The 25,219-nt window shown below is 39.5% G+C and overlaps 1 protein-coding gene across 2 annotated transcripts in view; it reads left to right on the top strand.

Moving 5' to 3' along the window:
• Positions 1-25,219, top strand: part of MICU2 (mitochondrial calcium uptake 2) — a 143,528-nt gene that overhangs the window by 103,409 nt on the left and 14,900 nt on the right. For both annotated transcript variants that reach the window (XM_061992652.1, XM_061992646.1), the window contains exons 6-8: positions 3,655-3,737; positions 9,016-9,078; positions 20,367-20,464. In XM_061992652.1, coding sequence (XP_061848636.1) covers positions 3,655-3,737; positions 9,016-9,078; positions 20,367-20,464 — 244 coding nt within the window. The remainder of the gene's footprint in view (positions 1-3,654; positions 3,738-9,015; positions 9,079-20,366; positions 20,465-25,219) is intronic.

Below are 25,219 nucleotides of genomic sequence, written 5' to 3'. Positions count from 1 at the left end.
CTGATCCCTCCATCACTTCCTTATTCTATCCCTGTCAGAAACTTTCTTTAAAGGCTTTTTTTGTTTGGTACTTGCAGTATCTACAAGCAGCAGACAGTTTTTTATAGCTTGTGGAAGTGAACTTGGGTTTTGTGAGTTTCCTCACTTGTAACTTACTCAGTGCCACACTTACTACCTTTCTGTGCTCTTCCAATGAAGTGTAGGTGATGCTGGAAAACACTGAGGTTTGAAATTAAATGTGTACAATCAGCATTATGCGGTGAGACCCGTAGACTGGTAGTGTACAGTCAGTGTTATCCAGTGAGACCCATAGACTAATAGTGAAGTAGTCCACATGCATGTCCATATGCAGCCTTGTTCAACTGACATACAGAGGTCTAACATTTTAAGTGAGGGACAAAACTAGGTGTACTAGATCTCATGGTAGCAGTGGATGGGGAAGCGAGAGAGCGAAGCAGTCCTACTTATCCCAATGAACTGTAGATCTTTGAGCCTCATCCTTTCCATGGCTGTGAAGTCCATGGCAGGGACTTAAACTGACAAATTTGGTTTACTCTATAAATCCTCTTTCTCATGGTGCAGTGTGAACAAGTAACATTGGTTTCAGATAGAGGAGAGACTGTGTCCAGCCTTCACAGATAATGGCCGTTGGTACACACCTCTTAAGCAGCTTAGTAGCCCTTTTGCAACCTGTGTCATTTCTTAGCAGAACTTAGTTCCTACTACGTGGCATGAAGGGTTATGTCTTAGGAAACTTCAGGTACTACACAGTATTAAATAGTGTGTATGCATCAGGATAACCTATTTAACATGCAAATACACTGTTTCACCAGTAGTTACTGTCCAGTGCTACATGCAGCTTGAACACAAGTTATACCACATGTTCAAGTGTTTTTTAAAATCAGAAATAATGTAAGGGTCTAGTGCAGTAGGAAAGCTGATTTTAAAATATGTGTTCCAATGCAAAAAAGAGGTGTTTTTTTTTGAAAAAAAGGGACAACCATGACAATTATAACTTCAGAAGAATATCTTAGTTAAAGTTGCAGAAATAGGTGCCAAAGATCCTATTTCTTTAAAAGTCTACAGCAGCTGAAAGTAAATTCATGCTCATTTATTGGCTGAAACAATTAGAAAATTGAAGCAGTATCAGAGCACGTTGTTCCACTTCTCCAGACAATCAAGTAACATTATTTTCCACATAATTCATATAGGAATGTATTGAACTGCAGAAACAAAGGCACCTTTTGATCCAGCATAAAGATGCAGTGTTAATGTTGCTGCTTTGGTTACACAGGAGGTTATCATAGTGATCCCTTTGAACGCTGATGTGAACAAGTGTTCGTGCCTCTATCTGTGCCTGACAAGTATCCCATGTTTGTCAGCCCCCAGTTACGCAGCCTGTTTCTCTTGCTAGTGAGAACTAATGTGACATGTCTTACAGCAGCCATTAATATTTAAATAACTTCTTGTAAGTCACCAACAGTGGGATAGGAAAGAGAATGTCACTAACACTCCTGAGTCTGAGTTCCAGGATACTGCTGAGCAGACTGTGCTGCCTTTCATACCAAAGCACTGTCTATAACAGCACTGAACTTGAAAATTTAATTTTGCAGCAGGCAAAGGGTTCATTTTGCCACCTGTGATCCTCATTTCTCTTTTCTGTATGCCTTGTATCATCGTTACCTTTTTTCTTCCGGTGCTGTATTGAATTTCACTTCCAGCAATTGGTTAATGGAGCTTCTGGTAAAGCCCTGCTTGGTGAAGGAGCCCAGGAACTGAAGTTGTCACCTTTACTTAAAGCTTCGTTTCAATTATCCAGTCATACAAGTTGACAGCCTGGTCAACGTAGGAATAGTTGGAGGGGAAGCACCTAAGTCTAACCTACACTCACAGCCAAAATGAAGCTCTTCTGTTCCGATTTTGGAATTTTGCCTGATTCTAATTAAATACAAATATATCTGAGGTAGTCTTTGAACTATGCTTATTTTACGAACACATACCTTTGGGGTTACATCATATCAGATAAGTATGTCATCTCTAAGCAGCTTTAGGTCCTATATTTTCAGTAACAGCTCTCTTATCTGAAAATTGCTACACAGATGATATGAATTACTATTAAATATATCAATTACTTTTGTTCTCTAAATATGTTATAGGATAAGCTCTTCTTATTTTTATACTAGTAACACAAATTTAGCGTGTGGCATTTCCATAGCAAGGAAACCAGTTTTGATTATTACAACCTAGTTGCTGGGGAAGGGCTCTGCTATGCAGATCGCAACAGTATATATAAAATATGCTTTCATCACAAGGTTGCTCTACAGAGAATGTTAGTTGGCTGCTGAAGATGTAGTTATTTCTAAAATTATAAATAGCATTTTCTTAAACCATCTTGTTATCACTTAAAAGGAACAGAATATTTCTTTAACTTGTTCCCTTTGCAGAAAGATTCTCTAAAAAAAAAAAAAAAGCAAGACTTAAAACTTCCCAGGATGGAGTTGGAAGAATATATTTCCAAAAGAAAAACTCTGATGCAGTAGAGTATTTTAGAGACACTGCTTCACTGCCCTCATGAGTCCAACATTGTTCTTGGAAACATGAATACATTCTAGAAACAATAAGTCCGTGGCTTTCATATTAATACCTGACTTGACTGGGTTGGAGAATTAATTCACCTGCTCCAGAAATCACTGGGATATGTGCTTGCTACTGCAGTGAGCTGTAACTGCATTTCAGCAGCAGGCTGCTCCTGTGTGGGCTTGCTAATGAGCGAGGCCACCTCCTGTAAGCAAAGTAAGATCAGGAAATTGTGGGAAAGAGCTCAAAACTCACCATGTTTTTATAGTGCCTGCAAGATTCAGAACTCATTACATTTTTGTGTTGAAAAGAAACATCCACTCTGTGAAGGAAATGCAGGGTAAAATTATATAAAATTCCTGAAAAAATCAGCTTGATGGAAGTCATACAGAACATGCTTTTGTCCAAAAAGGCCAGAGAGAGCTGTTTATTACAGCTCAGTAACATTTGAGTACATTGTTTGGGGAAGAAGGAGAAGGGAAGGAAAAAAATGCCTGGGGCTCACACAGCAGGAGCCGAGAAAGCTGGCCAGGGTTACAAGATCAGTCTGTTTGCCAGGGAAGACCTGAGAAGACTGCAAATACTGACGTGTGATAATGCATGCAAGGAGTACCTGAGGAGTACACTAGGTCTTTCACACAGTTTGGGAGTAACTTCTGGTTTCTTGGGGCACTTTCCAGTCTTCTCACCGAAAAATAAACAAGGCAGAGATAGACTTCAGAAATGACTTGGAATCATGGAGGCATCTGTAGAGATATCCAAGACTGGGATAGTGAGATGTACAACATTTTCACGGTCATTGGGATCAGATGGACATTTGTGACTATACTTAAGCACTGCTGGCTTTTCTTGCTCTGCCATTGCATTATCCCTTGAAATGGCAGTAAAGAGGTGTTTAAATGGTTTGCTTATATTGGAGGAGGTACATATGGTTTACTGGAAATATCGTGTATATGCATAACAATGGAGAACTGAACCATAGGTAATATTCCTTTTGCATTAAATATTTAAGTACTAGTGTAAGTGTGTGTGTATGTGTCTGTATTTACAATAAAGTTCTTTTGCAATTTGTTGCAGAACCCCAGACTGGATTTCAGATTGCCTTTAAAATGTTGGATACAGATGGCAATGAACAAGTTGAAAAGAAAGAATTCTTTAAGGTATGTGTATTTATGTGCATAATAATTTTAAAGCATTTCAGTAGTTCCATGGGTTATTTGCTAAATGAAGATTCATTAAAATCTTCAAGCCTAGTTTTCAGTCCAGTCTGTGTACACGTACTTAATAAAATACCTTCTATGAAAGGGGCACATACCAAATCATTGCTGCAGAAGTACTTATCATATGTGAATCCACTTTTATGAATTGTTCCCTTTGACTTTTATCTAAAAATCTGTTACTGGGAAGGTAGGAGTTGATGTACATTCCTTAAAACCACAAGTTAATTTAAATAATCATCTGGCAAAGTCTTTTATTTTCTAAATATTTTTAATCACTTTTAAAATTTACCAGCTTCTCTTTGTTTTTATTAATTTTGTTTGCTGTCACACATGTTTTTTTGCCAATTCACACTTTGGAAATTAACAGCAGGTTTTCCTATATTTTGTATAAAATATGGAGAGGAAAAAGGCAGATGCCTGAAAACAAAAGAAAATCTTGCTCTGATGTTTTAAAGGAGAATAGGCTTAATCATATAGCTTATTCAACTTTGAAGGATTTAACAGGAGACTGTTAACTAGACACTTCTTGTCAAAAGTTGAATGCAGAATTAATAAACATATTTTTTAATAGCCTCCCTCCACTTAATTTAGATCCTTCATTTATATGGAGATGACCAGAAAGACAATTTTGTAAGCAGCTGAAATGGCTCCTACAGGGCATGTTATTTTCTGTTGCTCAGATAAAGTTAAATATGAGCATGAATGTGAGAGCTCTAGAGAACCACAGAATCTAAAATTGATAAAGATGCAGCTGTTGATACAGAAATTACAAAATAAATTCTTTGAGTGTACTTTCAGAGTCCTAAACTCTGAATTAATGATACAATAGATTTTAAAATAAGAGGTAAGAAATGAGAAAAATGCATGTACACTGTAGTTCTGTGTGCGTCATAGAAAGCTGCTGTATATCTAATACATTAGTAAATCGCGTGGCTCATCTGTCATTCGTCTTGTCCCAGCTAGCATGTCAGGAAAATACACCTGAGCTATTCTATACTTGTTCTATATTTGACAATAGTATCACGCAATGGATGTTGTAGGGCAGTGGAGAAGCTTAGTGAAGAAGCAGTAATTTGAAGACAGTTACTGTGCAAGCAGCATGTGACATGAAAGCAATTACAGTACTACCTCATTCTCATGCTTTGGCACCTCTTCTTCTCCCTACTTCCTGTTCATCATGTACTGATTAGACAGCTGTGTACATCTGTGTTACCTCTTGATCTAGACTCAGAATTCTTTGAGGTAGGAACTTTGCCTTCTTGTTTGCAAAATGTCCATCACTGAATTGCATGTATCTCAACTCTCAGATGTTACTGAGGTGACAAGCAGACTCCACAGCTCAAGTCCTTGGTGCCTGCAGCACGTGATTTGCAAGGATTTGGTGCTTTGCCCTGTAACTCCAAGCTGAAGAACATGTGATAGAAATGGCGTATGCACAGATGTTAGTTGCCATCCTTTAATCAGCCCTGAGCAAAGTGCAAGGAATTGTTTCTCAGAGCCATATTATCTGCACCTTTATGAGGATATCTAAGACACTTGTGCAAACTCTCCCATGAGTCTTGGTGAGGGGGATTTCCAGACATGTTCACATAATAACCCATGCACATTCATTTGAGATCTCCCAACAAGAACATGACTACCAAAGATCCCAAAATCCCCAGCAAGTGAGGCATTTGCCTAACTCTCTCCTGATGAAAGATTTCTAAGTAAAATTAATGACAGTTCAATACTACTAGGAATGAAGGTAAGGTAAATCTGATGGTATATGCAAGAGCTGTGTGATTTAGACTTGCTAAATGGAATGTCTTTATACTCTTGTCCTGGACAGGATATACCACAAAACCTTGTAGAAGTTCATGTAGGGCTGAATGAACAAGCACCTGACATTGTGTGGCAGTTTGGTACAGAACACTTGGACCATTCTAGAGCATCCACGAGTCTCTCAAAAAAAATAGAAAGTGCAAAATCACTTTTTGGAGTCTTTTTTAAGACTGACATAGCATTTCCGCCCACTCTTCTTCAGAAAAGATTACGTCTAACTTTGTCATTTGTAAAGAGGCATCAGTTGTGCATAATAGGTGTCATTATCTTTGAATTAGCCATTAGTATCTTCCAATGATGAGCAGATATAAATATTAAATACAGATCAATGTTACATGTAGCAGCTGAGTATTAAAATTGATTTACTGAATTCTTCCCCCTCTGTGAGTACTTACTCATTGTGCTGGCAAAAAAAATGGAAACTGCTGGAAATAGTTTCCAGCACTATAAGGATTTACACACAGTGTAAGAAAACAATAAACTAAGCCTTCCAAAACTCTTGTGAAAAAAAGATTATACTGTGTGTCAGTGCTCTTTAGTAGTCTCTCTGCAGATCTTTTTTAAAAGTACTTTTTTTAAAAATCCAGAATTAAAAAATCATAGAATGACAGAATGGTAGAGGTTGGAAGGGACCTTTAGAGATCATCTAGTCCAACTGCCCCACGCAGAAGCAGGTCCACCTAGATCAGGTTGCATAGGAAAATGTCCAGGCGGGTCTTGAAGACCTCCAAGGAAGGAGACTCCACAACCCCTCTGGGCAGCCTGTGCCAGGGCTCCCTCACCATGAAATAGATTTTTCTTATATTCAAATGGAACTTTTTGTGTTCCAGCTTCATCCCGTTACCTCTTGTCCTGTTGCTAACTACTATAGAAAAAGGTATGCCCTAAGCTCCTGACACTCACCATTTAGATATTTGTAAATAGTAATAAGATCCCCCATCAGTCTCCTCTTCTTCAGACTAAACAGCCCCAGTTCCTGCAGCCTTTCCTCATATGAAAGATGTTCCATTCCCCTGATCATCTTGGTGGCCCTGTGCTGGACACTCTCCAGAAGTTCTCTGTCCCTCTTGAGCTGAGGAGCCCAGAACTGGACACAGGACTCCAGATGAGGCCTCACCAGGGCAGAGGAGAGGGGAAACAGAACCTCCCTCAACCTGCTGGCCACACTCTTCTTGATGCATCCCAGGATGCCATTGGCCTTCTTGGCCACGAGGGCACGTTGCTGGCTCATGTTTAGCTTATTATCAACCAGGACTCCCAAGTCTCTCTCTACAGAGCTGCTCTTCAGTAGTTCAACCCCCAGCCTGTACTGGTGCATGGGGTTGTTCCTTCCCAGATGCAGGACTCTGCACTTGCCCTTGTTGAACCTCATGAGGTTCCTCTCTGCCCAACTCTCAAGCCGGTCGAGATCCCGCTGAATGGCAGCATGGCCTTCTGGGGAATCAGCCAGTCCTCCCAGTTTGGTGTCATCAGCCAACTTGCTGAGGGTACACTCTGTCCCCTCATCCAGGTCTTTGATGAAGATATTGAACCAGACTGGCCCCAGAACCGATCCCTGTGGAACTCCACTGGCCACAGGCCTCCAACTCGATTATGTGACAATGATCACCACCCTCTGGGCTCTGTCATTCAGCCAGCTCTCGATCCACCTCACCGTGCACTCATCCAAGCCACACTGCCTGAGCTTTCTGAAGAGGATGTTGTGGGAGACAGTGTCAAAAGCCTTGCTGAAGTCAAGGTAGATGACATCTACTGCTCTCCCCTCATCTAGCCAACTGGTTATGCTCTTGTAGAAGGCTGTCAGGTTGGTCAATCATACATTGTCTTGTTTGGAAAATGTTTGCCATTCTATTTCTTGTGTGTAAGCAAAAGATAGATTTTCCAGGTAAGAAGAAAAGTAACTTTTAGTGGGAATATGGACAAGCAGTTGTGTTTTTAGTCAATGCTCTATATTACTGTTTTCCTATGAAGAAATTCATAATGCTTTTCCTATACTAGTTAATTATTTTGTAAATGATCAAAAACAAAAAGTATTTGGAGAAACTTGGAAGAACTAGTACTGTTTAATTTTCTTGGTTTACGATATTTATTTAGATAAATACTATCAAGGCATGCCATTCAAAAATAATAATAGAGTGTAACTATCCCGAGGAACTCAAAAGATAAGGCTGTAATAAAAACCAGAACAGGTGAATTAGTCAAAACTTGAAGGCCAAGCGAGGACGTTTGGCAATGCAAGTGGCCAGTGTTTTTTTTTTTTCTGCTCACTACTTACAAGCCAGTATTGCTTCTCTGGACAACATAAGAAAAAAACCAAAATGCAGCCCTGAAAAGAGATTTGAAAATCCCACAGAGTAATAGCTATGCAAATTTGGTCATGTATTCCTTAGCCAGTTTTAATAGGTAGGGTGAGGAATCACTTGGGAATGTTTGGGAATAAAACCAGACAGTTCAGAAACTATGAGCTTTACCTAAAGTCTCCAAATCCAGAGCAGTGGTGTAAGTTCATATCTATACCTGAAATGTAATAAGTCCCTTGTTTTTTCATTTTCTGCTGTCCTTTTGAGGATTCATGCAAACACCTGTGAAAGGTAGGTGTACCTTGTGCTATGTGAAATCACTCATTCTTGCATTAGTGTTGACTTCATAAGCTGAAATGCAGGTGAAAGAAACCTAGCAGCTGAGATAAACTTGAGGTGCTGCAAATTAATGCACTTTCTGTATTACCTTAAAGCTCTAGACTTGGAACAGTGGAAGTTATGTTTTTAACTGTGAGTCATTTCAGTACTTCTAAAACTGTTCTTAGCAAACACACTCAAGATTCATGTATTTGTGGGGTGAAGGGAAAACTCAAACCACATTCTGATTGATGACAATTCTGAAAATATATTTGCTTATTTAATTAGATTAGTCTTTGTTGCTAGTTGTGCCTCATTTGAACAGGGGTGTTTTTCATGTCTGGAAGATCACGTCTGTAGCAGAACTCTTGTAAAGCTGTCTGGAAGGACAGCTTCAAAATCACAGGATCATTTTTATTTCACAAATGACCCTTGATGTTTTATCCCTGAGTTTCACAATCTTATGGAATGAATGCTAATCTTCTAGTGCAAGAAAATCTCCTCAAAAAATAGAGCACAGACTGGGTTGCAAGAGATAGATTCATATGCTCTGCCTGGCTATACTAACTACAGTAGATAAGGCATTCCTGGGGAAAAGTAGTTCTGAACAGCAAAATATCCTCAAGTATGCAAATGTTTTGTCACGACTATAGAACCTCACAGAAGTGTAAGGACTTTTTAATTAAGAAAATGTGAAATTAACACAAGTTTCTGGAAAAGCAGACTTGTAAGAACAAATTTGTAATTATCTGTGTTTTTTTCATGTTTTAAAAATACAGCTACAGAGAATTATCGGGAAGGAAGATGATTTGAAAACAGCTGGAGATGAAACAGTCTTTCGGGTATGAAATAGAGATACATTTTTCTTTACAAAATCATTGTCATGTTTCCTGTGAACTTTGTTACTTTTTCAGAGTTTTTAGATAAGTATATAAGCATCAGAATTAGTACTTTAAATGAAAATGCATGATTTGTCAGCTACTTTCTAGCTGGGGAAGTAAAATGTTTATTACTTCTGAATCTCCTGAATTGTATGCAAATAATGTATTTCATTACTGTGTACTCACTCTCTTATTTACTTCCTTTAAGCATCTGTTTTGTAGTAACTCTCATGTTTTTATGCAAAACTCAGGAACAAAAGCCTGTATTGCCATATGAGAAAAGATGGCAACAGAAACTGATGCCTTAAACTTGCCTAAGTGCAACTGTTGCAGTAATATCAGCTTATTTAGTTTGAAATTCAGTTTGAAAACTGAAACTACATTTCATTTGGAAATGTAGTTATTGTCATTGGGGTGACAAAGGCAAGGATTTCTTTAGGCTCAGTTCCAGAAGCAAATGGCATAATTGCAGACCAGCAGAAATTATCTTAAGAGTATGACTTTCCATCTGGGTTAGAAGTTTCACTGGATTGCAGGTCATTAGCAAGTGGCAAATACATCTCCTCAAAGAAAGGGGCAGATAAATTCCAGCTCTCTTCCTGTCTGCTTTCCTCTGCAACCTGCCTTCTTCCCAGATAGAGTCTTTGCCAGCTACCATCTCTTCTTCAGCCTCCAGTCAGCACAGAGACAAGATAACCTTGTAGCCTGGATGAGACTAGAAGAGACAGAAAACAGAGGGAAGTCCTGAGCGTACTGAAAACACCTCAGAAGAAGCTGATAAACCAGGGCTAAAGAGGGAGAGTACAATTGGATTATCTCCCTCAGCAGCACTTCTTTTGTTGCATGCTTACACTGAATGGTGTAGCTGAACAATATTTTTCTCACCACAAACTTGTTTTTAGTTGTAAATTGAAAGATTAGGTGTGAGGCAGCGACTGCTCATGTTAGAAGCATTCAATAAGTAAGTTCAACAAAGCTCAGCTTTGTAAACCTATTCTGCATCAGCAGTTTCTACAAAGACTTGGTCCAGCTCATGTTCTTTACTTTTTCACCTGTCTGGGGAAAAATATGCAAGTGGCAGTATTGCTAACACCTTGATATTTACTAAGCATTAACAAAAACTCTTCTGATGCAGAAAGGTTTTGCTCCCTCAGTATGCATCCAGAGTTAAGTTAAAAATTGTTTAACTGACTTAAAGCCATCTCCTTTCTTGAATCTTTTCATCAGTCACCAGATTAAAACAGCTAGGATTAATGAGGTTGACTGCTCTGCAAAACCTGTTTCAATTGAAACTTAACTGCCATGACAGTGAAAGAAAAAGGATCTTTATTCTGCATGAATGCACAGCTGTAGTATAAAATTTCCGGAGAAACTTAGATACATTTGAACAGATTTAGTTATTAACACATAAGCTTATTGGGAGCTAATTAAATACCTGAGGCTGAATGTCTCTATTTTGTTTTGCCTTGCTTCAGATGTCTTCAGAATTCTCCTTTGAGAAAAATCTGAAGTAATTGTGATCAGAAAATATTATTTAATGCAGTTTCTTAGCAAATGGTAAATGGAGTTATAGTATGTTCAAAAGAAGAACAGAATAGCTTTGGGGAGAGTAAGATATCTTTAAATTCTTCTGGTGTCTGTATTTCTACATGACAAAGTCCAAATGATCACTTTTCTTACAGTTTTTATTTTCTTTCCAACTCAGAACAGAACTTGATTAGACACAGTGAATTTGTCTATACAACATAGTGCATATGTTTTTACGCCTTGTTTTCATTAATTATGGCAGTCATAGTATTACATTCAAGCAAAGCAGATAAAGCAAAAATACAGGTTTTCAATGTCCTTTGAAAGCTGAGATATTGCAACAAAAGTTTCATGTTTGGAATACTTTTTTATTTCTGTGGCACTTTGACAATTTGTATATGAGTTTGCTGTTTTTCACAGTAATACTAGGCTCTCATATCAGATGGAAAGTGTCACTGACTTAGGAGAATAAGGTTTAAATGGTAGTCTGCGACTTCATTTAACCAGCAGGACTATCAAGGTATGTTCCTTGTACAGTGTGTAGACAGAGGTCCCAGTCATTCATTTACTCTATGGAGATACCACTTAATACTCACTGAGATACTGTATTAGAAGAAAAAGTAGTTTGTTTGCTGTGCTACCAGGGTGTTGGTATCTTTGTGTCTTTTGCTGAGACTTTGACTTACATGTCTAAAATTCAACATTTCATCACTTAGTAATGCTCTTGAATGGGATTATATGATTCTGTGACTTGGTTATATAGATTAATGTATTTTCAATGTATTTTATTTTTGCAATATTGTAACTGATGCTGGAAGAAAAGCCAAAAAACCTGCCCAATTTTCTGACTCAGTCCTTTGGGAACCTGCTTGCTAACTTTTGCAGAGCAGGCAGTCTGATTTACTCATAGCACAGGCATGCACACAGTGAAAAAGAGATGCAGGCAAACTTACAAGACTGGCGACTTGGTTCTTTCTAACTAGAATGGAAAAAATGATACAGAAGTCAACAGAGGCAGTGACTCTCTCACCTCACCCATCTTCCCCTTAGGCCACACGAAACGCTGCATCTGGCTTCCTGGCAGAACTGTTCTATCTCATATGAGACATCCAGCTGAGCATTTGCCCATGCTTCATAGAGGAGGGGTGCAGACTCCTTGCCTGGAAGTAGAGTGTTACAGGAAAGTGCATGAGCTCAGTACGACACCATCCTCTCACAGAATGATGGGGGTTGGAAGGGACCTCTAGAGATCATCCAGTACAACTCTGCTGCTAAAGCAGGTTCACCTCGATCAGGTCACACAAGAACGCATACAAGCAGCTTTTGAAAACCTCCAGAGTAGGAGACTCCACACCCTCCCTGGGCAGCCTGTGACAGGGCTTCCTCACCCTCAAAGTAAAGAAGTTTTTCCTTATGTTAAAGTGGAACTTTTTGTGTTCCAGCTTTTGTCCATTACCCCTTGTCCTGTCACTGGACACTACAGAAAAAAGTGTCACTCCATCCTCTCGACATTCACCCTTCAGGTACTTAAAAGTGTTGATGAGAACCCCTCTCAGTCTCCTCCAGGCTGAACAGCCCCACATCTCACAGCCTTTCCTCATAAGAGAGATGCACCAGTCCCCTGATTATGTTGGTAGCCCTCTACTGGACTGTCTTTAGAAGTTCCCTGTCTCGCTCGAGCTGGGGAGCCCAGAACTGGACCAGGGAGCTAAAAGAGTTTGGTACATTTTGTTAAAAATACTGCTCAGTAAATAACATTGGTTGCCTTTGTAGTACAGACTTGAGTTCCTTAAAAGGCTACATGCATTAGCGTTCTGGTAGTGAAAACAATGCTAATGGTTGCAGATTCTCAGCTGTGCAGCCCAGTCATCTAAATCAGGGACTTTGCTCTTGGATCCTTCAATTTAGATTAATGAGTTATCAAGTACTTTCAACATCTCTGATTTAATATGCTTTGTGTAATGACTAAACTTAGGAATTAATTTTAACTATTGTTAGGAAAGGAATGATAATACAGAACATTCTATATTTGTTCTTAAGGTGGAATTAATGTTGGGAAATAATATTTGCATTGTCTCATTTCCAAATGAATAAACATATGCCTTTGGATTCCATAATGAACATATTTTCATACAAAGTATCTCATTTACATGTTGGGTTTTTTTAATAAAAACCATGTAGTAGTAACTAGCACTTGAGGGGACAGCTATTGATCTCTTAAACAGAATTTTTTTAAACTAAAATTCAGTCTTAGCAATGTACTTGTAGACCTACACATGGATATTTTCTTATTATCATTTTTTTTAACCTGTCTTCTACTATTTGGGGAGAGAGTGTCCTAAAAGAGGTAAATTACGTCAGTCATTTTTACATTTATCACCACTTAGCTGGTCAGCACAAAAGTTTACACTTGGACCTTCAGACATTGCAGCATTGCGAGGCATCTCCTCAGCCACAGAGACTTTGCAAGCCATCATAACCTGCCTGTCTGCTCCCTAGAATTTCTAATTGATTTGAAGTTTTCTACCCATAGCATCAAAGTCTGCAGAGCCCTGCACCCAGAATAACTAAAGACTGCCTAAACTGAAGGGAGGAAGATGGTGGTTGAGAGCTATGCTCTTCCAGTGCAGTAATAGTCTGTTAGTGGGTGCAGCACATCAAATTTTGCAAGAACCTGGTCCAACATTAAAATTAATATCCCTCCCCAAAAAAGTGTGTCATTAGTCTTGTCACCTTTTTGGTTCATATCGAATGCACGTTTTTTTCTTGGCCTATCTTCTCCAACATAAATGTGAGTTTTTTGTCAGCAGATCAACATCGAATTCTGCTGAAAAGCCTTTAGATACCTTAAACCAAGGAGAAGTGCAGTGTTCCTCAACATTTTAAAGGAAGATCTCCAGGTACACATTTATCTCATGGACAGGAATTTTTTTTTTCCCATATGGTCTGATGATATAATCTGAAGAGAGACAAAGAAACATGCTTTCTGATGTCTTTCTAGGTACCTATTCTGTAAGTATCACAGAATGGTAAGGGTTGGAAAGGACCTCTAGGGATCAGCTGGTCTACCCACCCATACACTAAATTTGGCTGGGATAACAAAAGTCTCTTCCACTAAGAATTCATCTGGAAGCCCACTGTGCTCAGAGCATCATTGCTTTCCATTGCTCAAATGTGTGAGGCAAGGCTGCCTCATTAGTCTCTTCTCCTTACCCCTTTGTCTGAAGCTCTTGAAACTATATAGAGAAGCCAGATAGTTGTGTAGACTCCTGGCAGGCCAGGGAATACACACAATTTGGCTTTGCACTAACAGTTCTAGTCTTTGATTCAAAACGATAAGAATCTGCTCATAATCTCTGAAGGCCAACTAGTGCATTTACTTGTAAAATTAATTGGGATAAACTGGAAATTGTACACATAAGCATGCTCAGTTGGCATTTTGTGATAACCGAAACTTGGGATAGCGGCATAAACATGCACTACCCACAGAAGTGGTCACAGTCCATCGGGGTCAGGTTTACTGCCGTGGTGGTTTAGCCCTGGCTGGGTGCCAGTTGCCCACCAAGTTGTAATATCTCTTCCCCTCCTAAACTGGACAAGGGAGAGGAAAATTTAACAAAAGGATTTTGTGTCAGGATAAAGACAGGGAGATCGCTCAGCAATTAGTGTCACCAGCAAAACAGACTCAACTTGAGGAGAAAAGGTTTGATTTATTAATGAACCATCAAAACAGGGAAATGAGAAATAAAACCAAATCTGAAAACACCTTCCCCTACCGTCCCTCTTCCCAGGACTCTCCCTCCCACCAGCAGCACAGGGAGAGAGGGAATAGGGGTTGTGGTCAGTTCATTAGAGATGGACTTTGCCGCTGCTTCCTACCAAGGGGAGACCTCCTCACACTTCCCACCGCCATACTGTAGGGTCCCTCCCCTGGGAGATCGTCCTCCATGAGCTTCTCAAACGTGGATCCTTCCCGTGGGCTACAGTTCTTCACAAACTGCTCAACCACAGGCCTTCCCACGAGGGCAGCTCCTCACACCCTGCTCCAACGTGGGTTACCCACCGGGAGAACAATCCTTCAGGTACCGACTGCTCCTGCCCGAGTCCTTCAGAAGTCCTGACAGAAAACCTGCTCTGGTGTGGGCTTCTCTCTCCTCACAGGCTCCCAGGTCCTGCCAGGAACTTACTCCAACATAGGCTTCCCAGGGAGTCACAGCCTCCTTCAGGCATCCATCCACTCCGGCGTGGGGTCCTCCCTGGGCTGAAAGTGGCACTCTGCTTCCCTGTGGCCCCATGGCCTGCAGGGGGACAAATGTCTCACCATGGTCCTCACCACAGGTCACAGAGGAATCTTTCTTCCAGTGCCTAACCACCTTCCTCCCCCTCCTTTTCTTCTGACCTTGGTGTCTGTGGAGATGTTTTAAAATTCTCCCTCCCTGTTGCTGCTGCAGTTTAGCAACTGTGCAACAACTTCTTCTCCTTCTCAAATATGTTACTCACAGAGGCATTACCTCAGTTACTAATTGGCCAGGCATTGGTCAATGACAGGTCTATCTTAGAATTGACTGGCATTAACCCTATCAGCTACAGGGGAAGCTTCTGGTAGCTCTTTGTTTAAAGAAGCCACCCCTGTAGCACCCCTGCTACCAAAAACCTGGCCCAGGCAAAACCACTACAACCGCTGAGAGCAAGGAGGTTTATTCTTGCTGGAGGTGGATGTTCTTGGCCTGTGAAGCCAAGTCCACATTCATCAAGAGTGTGCTTCAAAGAACATCCTATCTCCTGAGGAGGGGCCTCCTTACAGATTCTCTACTTTTGGAGGACATTAATATTTTTAATATATGGCATTAGGGAGGCAGGGCCTGAATTCTTGTGAGAGGCTGTGCCCAACTATGAAGCTGCACCAGCTGCCAGCAGTGCAGCCTCAGGCTTTGCAGTGCAACAGTGCCATTTCCTGACTGCTTGACACAGTCAACCTACCGGTGACAAGACTAGTTTCAACCTGTTCCTTTTTTTAGCATAAAGTATCTCCTACAGCATTTACTTCCAAATTACTTTTAGTCCATTTGGCTGGAAACCGTTTTTATTCTGTACCTCCTCGTCATGAATTGTTGCAAAACTGTGGGTGACACACTGACAGCCGAGAACATCCCTGAAGTTACATTTTTTTTTCCTTGCTAAAGGCATTAACAGGACAGCATAGAGATTGCATGGCATTAGTTGTCGTTAAAAAACAACTAATCCCCAAGTAATGGAAATTATGGATGTTGCTGAATGCTGGATATAAACTGATTATTGTTTAGAAAATGCTCCATAAGGCTTCTCAGATATTGTCTGTTATACACTCTGTAGGAAAAAAAATGCACATTTTAGCCCTTCTGTATCAGACCTGATGTGTTCTTGAATCCTACCTAGTAAGAAAACACATTTGCAAAGCATTAAAAGCTTGAATATGGACTTACATCATGATTATGTATTGTTTCATTCTGAAGCCCACTTGATGGTGTCAGGACTCTGCCAAAAAAAGACTGCTTTTTAAGATCTGGATGTTCTGTTCCCAGTAGCTTGCCTGTTTACAATTCTTTGGACTGTCTGTACCTGATAGGATTAATTTCATAATGGATACATCTTTTAAACTTTCCTCCCAGACTGAGTTGAGAATCATAGAATTATTTTGGTTGGAAAAGACCTTTAAGATCATTGAGTGCAACCACTCACCTCACACTACCAAGCCCACCACTAACCCGTGTCCCTCAGAATCACAGAGTCTTAAGGATTGGAAGGGACCTCAAGAGATCATGTAGTTCAACTCCCCTGCCAGAGCAGGACCACCTAGAGTCACACAGGAACTTGTCCAGGTGGGTTTTGAATGTCTCCAGAGAAGGAGACTCCACAACCCATCTGGGCAGCCTGTTCCAATGCTCCCTCACCCTCATAGTGAAGAAATTCTTCCTTGTATTTCTTTGGAACCTCTTGTGTTCCAGCTTATACCCATTGCCCCTTGTCCTATCATTGGCCATCACTGAGAACAGCCTGGATCCATCCTCCTGACACCCACCATTTACATATTTGTAAACATTAATGAGGTCACCCCTCAATCTCCTCTTCTCCAAGGTAAAGAGCGCCAGATCCCTCAGCCTTTCCTCATAAGGGAGATGCTCCACTCCACTAATCATTTTGCTGGCCCTGCGCTGAACTCTCTCCAGCAGCTCCCTGTCCTTCTGGAACTGAGGGGCCCAGAACTGGACACAATATTCCAGATGTGGTTTCACAAGGGCAGAGTAGAGGGGGAAGAGAATCTGTCTCCAGGGACAGTGACTCCGCCACCTCCCTGAGCAGCCTGTGCTAGTGTCTAACAACACTCTTAGTGAAAAAGTTCTTCCTAATATCCGATCTAAACCTGCCCTGGTGCAATTTGAGGCCATTTCCTCTAATCCTATCATTCAGTACTTGAAAGAGGAGACCAAGCCGAACCTCCCTACAACCTGCTTTCTGGTAGTTGTAGAGAGTGGTTGAGTCTCCCCTCAGCCTGCTCTTAGTTGTGGGATACATCCAAACGTCTTAGAGACTCTCAGAATGACAGCAAGCTTGATGCTCTTGAGCAGTGTTTGAGGCTAGGCTGTGTGGATTGAAGTCTAGATTGCCTTCAGAGATAGAAGCCTGGTATGATGAATTGACTGACCTAGCAGCTGAAAAACAAAGAGCATTTCAGAGAAGCAGACTCAGAAAAATTTGCAAATATTTAGTCTTGCCTTTGACAGATTTGGGACATCATTAGCAGACAGAAGAAAAGATATTGTTCTTCTTGACCCTTCTCTCTTTTCTGCCTGTGTTCTCTGTATGTTCACTTTCCTTCTATCTTAACCAAAAAAAAATCAGTACAAAATACATATTATTTTTACAGTTTCTATTGAAACAAGACATTGTACAGCAAATATCATTTCCCAGGAAGCAAGTAAGAGAACAAAGAACATATTACAGATTTTAATCATGATGCAAGCCCTCAGGCAAATTCTGCAGGGAAGGATGGTAAGAATCTAGAGACAGTAAGTCTATTCACATTTCAGATGAGTTTTGAAAATCGGTTAGGTACATTATTCTGAAAATCCTGTCTCCCAGTGTGATAAGCACCTTCTCAGAGGTGCTTGTTGCTACTTGCTGCAGTATCAGGTCCTAAATGTCAAAAGCTTAGTGGGGAACTATGGGATTAAGTAGGTCTGTGCCCATGACTCAAGTGTTTGCAGCATCAGGCTTCTATGTTAACAGTCTGTGCAACATAGTAAGGAAATAAATGTTGTGTTATGTGGTCTTTCTTAGTTTGGCGGTTCGTCATCCTTTTGTAAAATTTACAAGGTGTTAGTGTTACTCTGGGAAAGTAAGCCTATGTTTGTAATACATACACACACTTTCCTTACTTTGTATAAGTTTGTGTGGCATCTGCGCTTTGTCCTTGGGATTCTTTGTCAGAATCAATGGACCTTGGAACATGCCTGAGTTCCCCAGTTGAGATACATGTCCCTGCCCCATCCCATGCTTGTACCAAAATGAGACTCAGAATATCTCTATGCTTCCTCCACTCCGTACCTCAGCTGTCTGTGAATTGCACAGCCCAAAAGGGTGCTCTGGTGCACCCTCACAGTGCTGAAGCCACCAGATAACACCAAAATACAAACTTTCACTCAATGTAGATACCAGCTTGATGACTCAAAGCTACCGGTCTGGTGTATTTTACAGCTCCAGGATTAGGTTATCATTTCATTCTCATTGCCAAGAGAGACATTCCAAATATAAACTTATTCTTTTACCTAAGCTTGGGAGGGTGAGGTGTTGGAAATATTAATAGAGCTCTCACTATCTTCTAACAAAGATTTGTCATGTTGGTACTAATTTATACAGTTCAGCAGCAAAGGCTCCTAATGATTCTGTGGACAAAAAGGAATTATGTACTAACATGTACTTTAACTTAATAGCATTAACTCTAGGAAAAGCAATGTTTTTGAAATTTTGCCCTTAAGCTGTAGTCTCTGTGGTCTCCTGTTGCATATTCTATTTTAAAGAAATGTACTGGTTTATAGTTTTAAAACACATTTAACTCTCACTAACATAGTGTTTGGACATCTGCCAATTCCACTTTGGAATTTCAACTGATAAAGAGGGTTGCCAACGAGTAGGTGCATATTTGTTATAAATCCAGGGATAGGCTTTGTCATCTTAGATAAGATGAGATAGGTATTGTTTGTATGTCTTCTTCTAGCTTATAACTAGAGAAACATGAATAGAGGAAAAAAGAAAAAAAACTTTGTCACAGAATTAGTCTTTAGAAGGTTGGTTTAAACTTTATATTTTCCATGCAACAGTGATTTTAAGATGGATTAATTAAATTAGAAACATTAAATTGCATAATCACGAGTTCAGTTTTTTAGATTACATCAGCAAATTTCTTGCATTTTCAACATGTAGCAAAAATCAAAACAAGCAGATGAATCTCACTGCAATGAGAAATATGTGTGCTCTCCATTTCTTCTTAGAAAACTTTGCATTCTGACATAAGTAGTTTGGGTTTGAATTTCAAGTAAGCATACATGGATGTTTGACTTGACTTTCAAAACAGCGTATACCAATGTTTATGCATCACTCTTCACAGTGATCTGAACTGTTTAAACTTTAGAAGGATGGATCTTGTGGGTATTTAAATATTCTTTGCCTGCAGTGAAATGATAAAAGTTCAATAACTCCAGTTTGCATATGCCTTGAAAAGTGGGTCTTTTTCTGGGTTCACTCATGCATAACTTGTATCGCTGGCATTTAGTGAGTTGTAGCTTGCAGTAGAAATGAGGAATGTTACCGTCTTTAACTGTAAAATAACTGTCACATATGCAGTAAGCATGAAACACACAGTGGACTAATGGGACTTGTTATTGATGATGCTGAAAGCTAAATAACCATTAGTATTAAATCTTATGAATAGACTCTTGTCTTTCATCTTACCTCTTCAACCAGATAAAAGACACAGAGGCTATTTAGATGTCATAAGAATAGTTTGTTGAAATCCCTCTAGACCTAGGGGAAAAAAAAAGTCTCTCTTCATGTTGCTTAGTGTTTTGTTGCGTTCAAAGAAATGCCGGTATGCTAGCGCTGAAAGAAGAATAGAACAGAAATCCAGCCTTATGTGTGGGTTTAGGCTTGTTAAAGATGCTGGCTTGAAATAATGTGCATCCTTTTTCTGCAAAAATCTCTTAATCAGATTTAAAACACATAGATACAGAAAAGTCACCAATGTTGAAAAATTGCAAGAAGCCTTGTAAGACCGTACTATAATAGAGCACTGAATGTTTGTATTTTTCTGGTTTTGTTTCTTAGACTACTGTGAATGTTTTTAAATGACTGTGACAAGTCAGAAATACCTCACTAAAAACTTTTTACACAGATTATTTAAAGGCTCTGTTCACCTAAGCATAAAGATTTTAAATATTTAGCTAGCAGCCTTCTCCATTCTAATAACTAAATACACTGAAGATGGTTTTAAATTGTACTCACCTTTTATAAAGAATATTTCGAAGCAGAACATATAATACACTATTACCAGATGATGTGGAAGAATTACTCATCTCTGAGATCCTGTGTGATAGAATTGGGAACTGTAATTGAATTGCAGGTATCTCTTGTGAAGTTGTAGTTCATACAATGCATAATAATTAATCATACCTTTTTTTGTTTTGTAGGAAGCAGAATTGGAAGGCTGTGGTGTTAATACCATGTTGCTGGTACATTTCTTTGGGAAAGAAGGAAAGGAAAAGCTTCACTATTCTGAGTTTTTCAGGTATTTTTTTCAACTAGACAAGCTTAACAGCAACCAGCCCTGTTCCTTCCCTCTCTACTTTGCACCAACATTGGCAGTAATCTGACCTCACACTGAGCTGATTCAGAAAGTTAAGCAGATAATGAAGCAGGAGATTATTCATGATTTTGCACGATTAAATTTCTAGTTTTGCTCCTGGAGTCTTCTGTCTGCAGGAGTTGAGCACCATGGTAATTCCAAAGCAGCAATGGGCCCGGAGGCCATGAGTGTTGAGACTACTGTGCTTGGCAGCTGTGTGCTGGTGTACCTGTACACAGTATAATTCATATGAATTTTTCTTGATCGAGTCACCAAAGAAGTGACTGCTAATCAATTAAAAAGCTTTTCTGAGCTGAGACTCCTCCCTCTCCATTAGAAATGTCATGGCAGGCTACAGGCAACTTCTCTGCTTGCTTCAAATTCCAGCTTCTGTTGAAACTTTACCTGTGCCTTTTCCTTTACCCTTTGAACTACTTTTGCAATGGGGCTATGCAGATACTCTGTGGCACTTAAGTCAGAACTGAGAATTGATCCAGATGGTAAATACCACATCAGACTGAAACTGCAGTGGAATACCAAGTAGCCACCACATCTGGAAACATAGCAGTGTATACCCATCTGGTTCACTCTAAGCTTTGAAAAATCGGGAGTTGATAGAATGTTCTAAGACTGGCACAGGGAATGGCTCAGTTTATACGGTGTATATATATGTCAGAAAGATGGTGTAATCTTTGCCTGCGTCACAGGTTGAAGTTCTGCTATGGTTGCTTTTGACTTGAAAACCCAACTAGCTGTCAGCTGTTAGTGTTTTAATTGGATTAAAGTCTTTCTTCCAATGTTTATTTGAATCGGTAATGATGACCGCCTCCCAAACAGCATCACAACTTCACAGGTTGAAACTCTTTGTTGCCTGTGACATCAGTTGCTCCCGTTAGTATGAACTCCAGACACATCCTGCTATGTGAACGTGGGCCCAGCATCCAAATGCACAGTCTTTCCTTGAGACAAATGGAAGTTCGGTGTCTACATACCTGTGTGAATCTTGACACGTCTTACAGTACCACATCAAGAGAACATTATCTAAATTTGGTATTACCTTTTCTACAAAAATAGTCATTTACAGACTGCAAAACTAAATCACGATAATGTGTTTTGTATGTGTTCAGAAGCAGAGAATCTGCATCAGCACTTTTTAAAATGGATGTTATTACAGTCAGTAGAGGTTTGGGGAAAGCCAGGGTAGGAAAGGAAGAGTGGCAATTTTTCTAACAGTAAATTGTCTTTGGCTCCACTGGCCTTGGCACACATCAGTCTTCAAATAAACAACCTTTCTCGTTTGAAGACCTCAACTCAATGGGAATCTGAGTAAAATAAGATGCCTCTGACTCCCTTTTCTATAAATACCACAGATCCTCTCAATGAAAGAAAAGGCAGAGACACCCAGTAAAAGGTTGTGTTTGCATATGCAGTGTAAACTGAAAAGCCTCAGGTTTTAGATAAAATCCTACATTGACCCAATGAGGCATGACATTGATGACACTGTGTACCTAATACATTCAGAACATGTAGGTTAAAGACCTTTGCCTACCACACAGCTAGAGGCCTGTAATCAAAATCAAACTCCCACATCTTGCTCTTAAAATTTGTGGGATAAGTGTAAGGTTTAATGCAGGTAATTTTTCAACAGTGGCAGTTATGTTTCGTAGAGCTGGAATGTGCCTCTTTATCAATGCATAGACACTCCATCTCAGTTGCAACATGACAGTGTGTTTAACACGCAGAAAGGTGAATAAAAGGATCACTGTCTTTTTAACCTTTGTGAAGATATCACCTTTCACATGATTTTATTTGCAAGTAAATCAAGCACATCATTTCTGGGTTCCTATTGTTGAGAGAAAATGTGATTTCTCTCTGATGGCCTCATAACATTTTACCTTATGCGGGAAGCTATTGTTGGCTGTTTGATCAAAGTGCCACACTGTTTTTACAAGAGATGACTGATGAGCTCTACAGACATAGATCATTGTCAAAAGCAGAAAATAATGATGGTAAGTGCTTTTATCATTTTCCGGATTCTTGCCTAGAAAGCTTTTCCATTGATCAGTGTAGTACCTAGTAAAAAGTAAGGGTGATGAAGTTTGATTAGGACACACTAAAACTTGTCACATTAGTTAAATGCACAGATATTGCTGTTCTGTAGAGTTCTTGAAACTAAAAAAGAAAAGAAGACAGGAATGCTTTCTTTGTGAAATTTCACTGTACTTACAGGGGAATTTGGAAAGCTGAGACGAATGTTCTCACTTCATTACTAACATATATTTTCCTCATGCTTCCTCCTTTTCAGTTTGGCTGACATTAAAAAATCCTTTTGTAAGCGTGCATCCATCTGTATCTACGTGTACACCAGTGATGTCCAACCCTTTCAGCCCAGACATTTAAAATATGTCAGCCAGCCACAGTCAGTATATCAGGGCAATTAATTTGCCCTGTTGTCCTTTCTTTACATTCAGATGGCACACAGAAAATGGGAGACAACTACATCTCCTCATGCAATATGGAGCTGATGTAAGTTACCTCTTGTGTCTCCCTTCCTGCTGCCCCAAACACAGGAGGCACACTGATACAGAGAGGGAAAATGGTTAAGTGTGCTGTGCTCCATCTGCCTCCAGCTGGTGCATGGTTCTTGGGAAATACAGGTAGGTGATATACACAAAGAAAGTCCTCAGGGTAGTTTTCACCAGGCATAAAGAATGTCAGATCACTTTTCAGCCTTTCTTGGGCTGCTGGAAGCATGGAAGCAAAGTAAACTTTTCATAGGTATTCTGTGACACTGGTCACACTCTTTTCTCACTATCGTAGAGAACATAGTCAAAACAGCAACCAAAGCTGCTCCTTTTCATTCTCTGCTGCTCAGCAGTGATGGGACTCCAACTTCATTCTGCAGCTTTTACAGGGACTGCTTAGAAATAGTGGAAGCAATCCAGGAATCACACCATCCCATGTCTTTCCCATAGTAACGAGATGGTTTCAGAGATCTTAAGACAGCTCCAGACTGATACATGATTTCTTGTCAGTCACATTGACTTTAATGTACAGATGATACTATAATTACTAATAATAATTCACAATTTCAAAAGCATCAGCTTGTTTCCCTGGCAAAAGTTAGGAAGTGTAAATGTAAATTATTCTCTTTAGTAGTAATGTAATTTACTAGTAATGTACATTACTAGTAAAGGTGTTGCTTTGTAGCCAAATGCAGATGGAATCATTATTCTCCTATATCAGTATAAGAAAATACAAAACAATAGGAATATGCAGGAAGCCTAAAGTCATGTAACAAAGAAAGGTAGATTTAATACAAGAAGTCATAACCAGGTGAGACTTTCTTCTCAGAAGACCGTAACAAGTTTCTGTTTCAGGTGACCACTACTCAGTTTTACACCTAAACAACAATGTTGTCATACAAGAACCCATCCTAGAGAATGTCGGATTTAAGACATGAAGCCATAAGTTCTCCAGGATTCCAGGATTTTTATTCTTTTCCATGGTTTTACCCTGGTTTTAGAGACATAAATAAGGGGGTTCTTTAAAATAGAAAAGTTTCATTTGTGCTTTAATTTCCAGCTATATCGTATGTACTGTTTTTTATTCTGAGTAGAAACCTATTTTGCTTTCTAGGTATAGCAAATATTTCTTCTTGACAGACTATGTTTTTTTTCCTTGAAAAAAGTCCCTTACTGATCTTGTTTAAGTATGTCTAATCCCAAATAAAAGAGGAGACAGTCATTCACTCCCTAAACAGTTTACAACTGCTGTGATTTTTTTCTGTAATCTGTCCCCAAGCAAGCTTAAATCTCTCAGTCTCCTTGAAGGGAAAAAAAAACCTCACAAACTTCACAAATAAAAATGAAAACTGTGGAGAGTATGAAGAGGCTATTTGAAAGTACTTCCTGGTATGGTTAAGTAATGGGCATCTCTTAATCATACAAGGAAAATGAACATTTTGTCACAAATTGTATAACCATACACAAAAATATGCCTTTTCCCTCCCCATCCTATTTCTTTCCTTCAGTATTTTGAATTCCATGGTACGTTAATTTGAAACTTTTCACTTGAGAATCCAGAATGACCCAAACTGAATCACACTGCTAGTGCTGGTGCTGTTCTGTGTTTGTGCTAGTACCTGGATGCAGAATCTCTTTCAGGTAGAATCGTCAGCCAGTAGTGCTTTTGCTTGTACGTTTTCAGTGATTTTCCTCTAGAGATTTGGAAGTGCTTTGCAGAAATAGAATATGATTGCTTCCTTATTTGTCTCTGTACCTACACTTGCATCTATGTGCATGTGTATATGTATATACACACATAGAGATTCCATCACATGGAGCCAGGGTCAGACAGATGAGGAAGTGAAGATGGGAACAAAATCTGGCTTTATGATTTACAATTCCTATAGTAATTGAATCTATTTCCCAGATATTTAGTTATGATGTTGAGAAGAATCTGCTTCTTCATTTCCTATGTACTTGTCAAAGGAATAACTTCATTACTGTCTACAGAATGCTTATAAATGACAGTAAGTAGTTTGGTTTGGAAATACTGAAGACAGCAAATCAAAGAGGGTTTTGCCTGTAATTCTGAAAATGGTGAGATTGATTAACTGTCTCACTGCTTGCAAAACTACAAGCGTAGATCTAAATGTTCTCTAAAGGTTAAGGATCAAGCCCTTACTAGATTTTC

The sequence above is a fragment of the Colius striatus genome, chromosome 1, assembly GCF_028858725.1.
Source record: "Colius striatus isolate bColStr4 chromosome 1, bColStr4.1.hap1, whole genome shotgun sequence".
In the NCBI taxonomy this organism is placed as follows: Eukaryota; Metazoa; Chordata; class Aves; order Coliiformes; family Coliidae; genus Colius; species Colius striatus.
The sequence above is the reverse complement of the archived record's forward strand: the minus strand, read 5'-3'. Positions and strand labels throughout refer to the sequence as shown.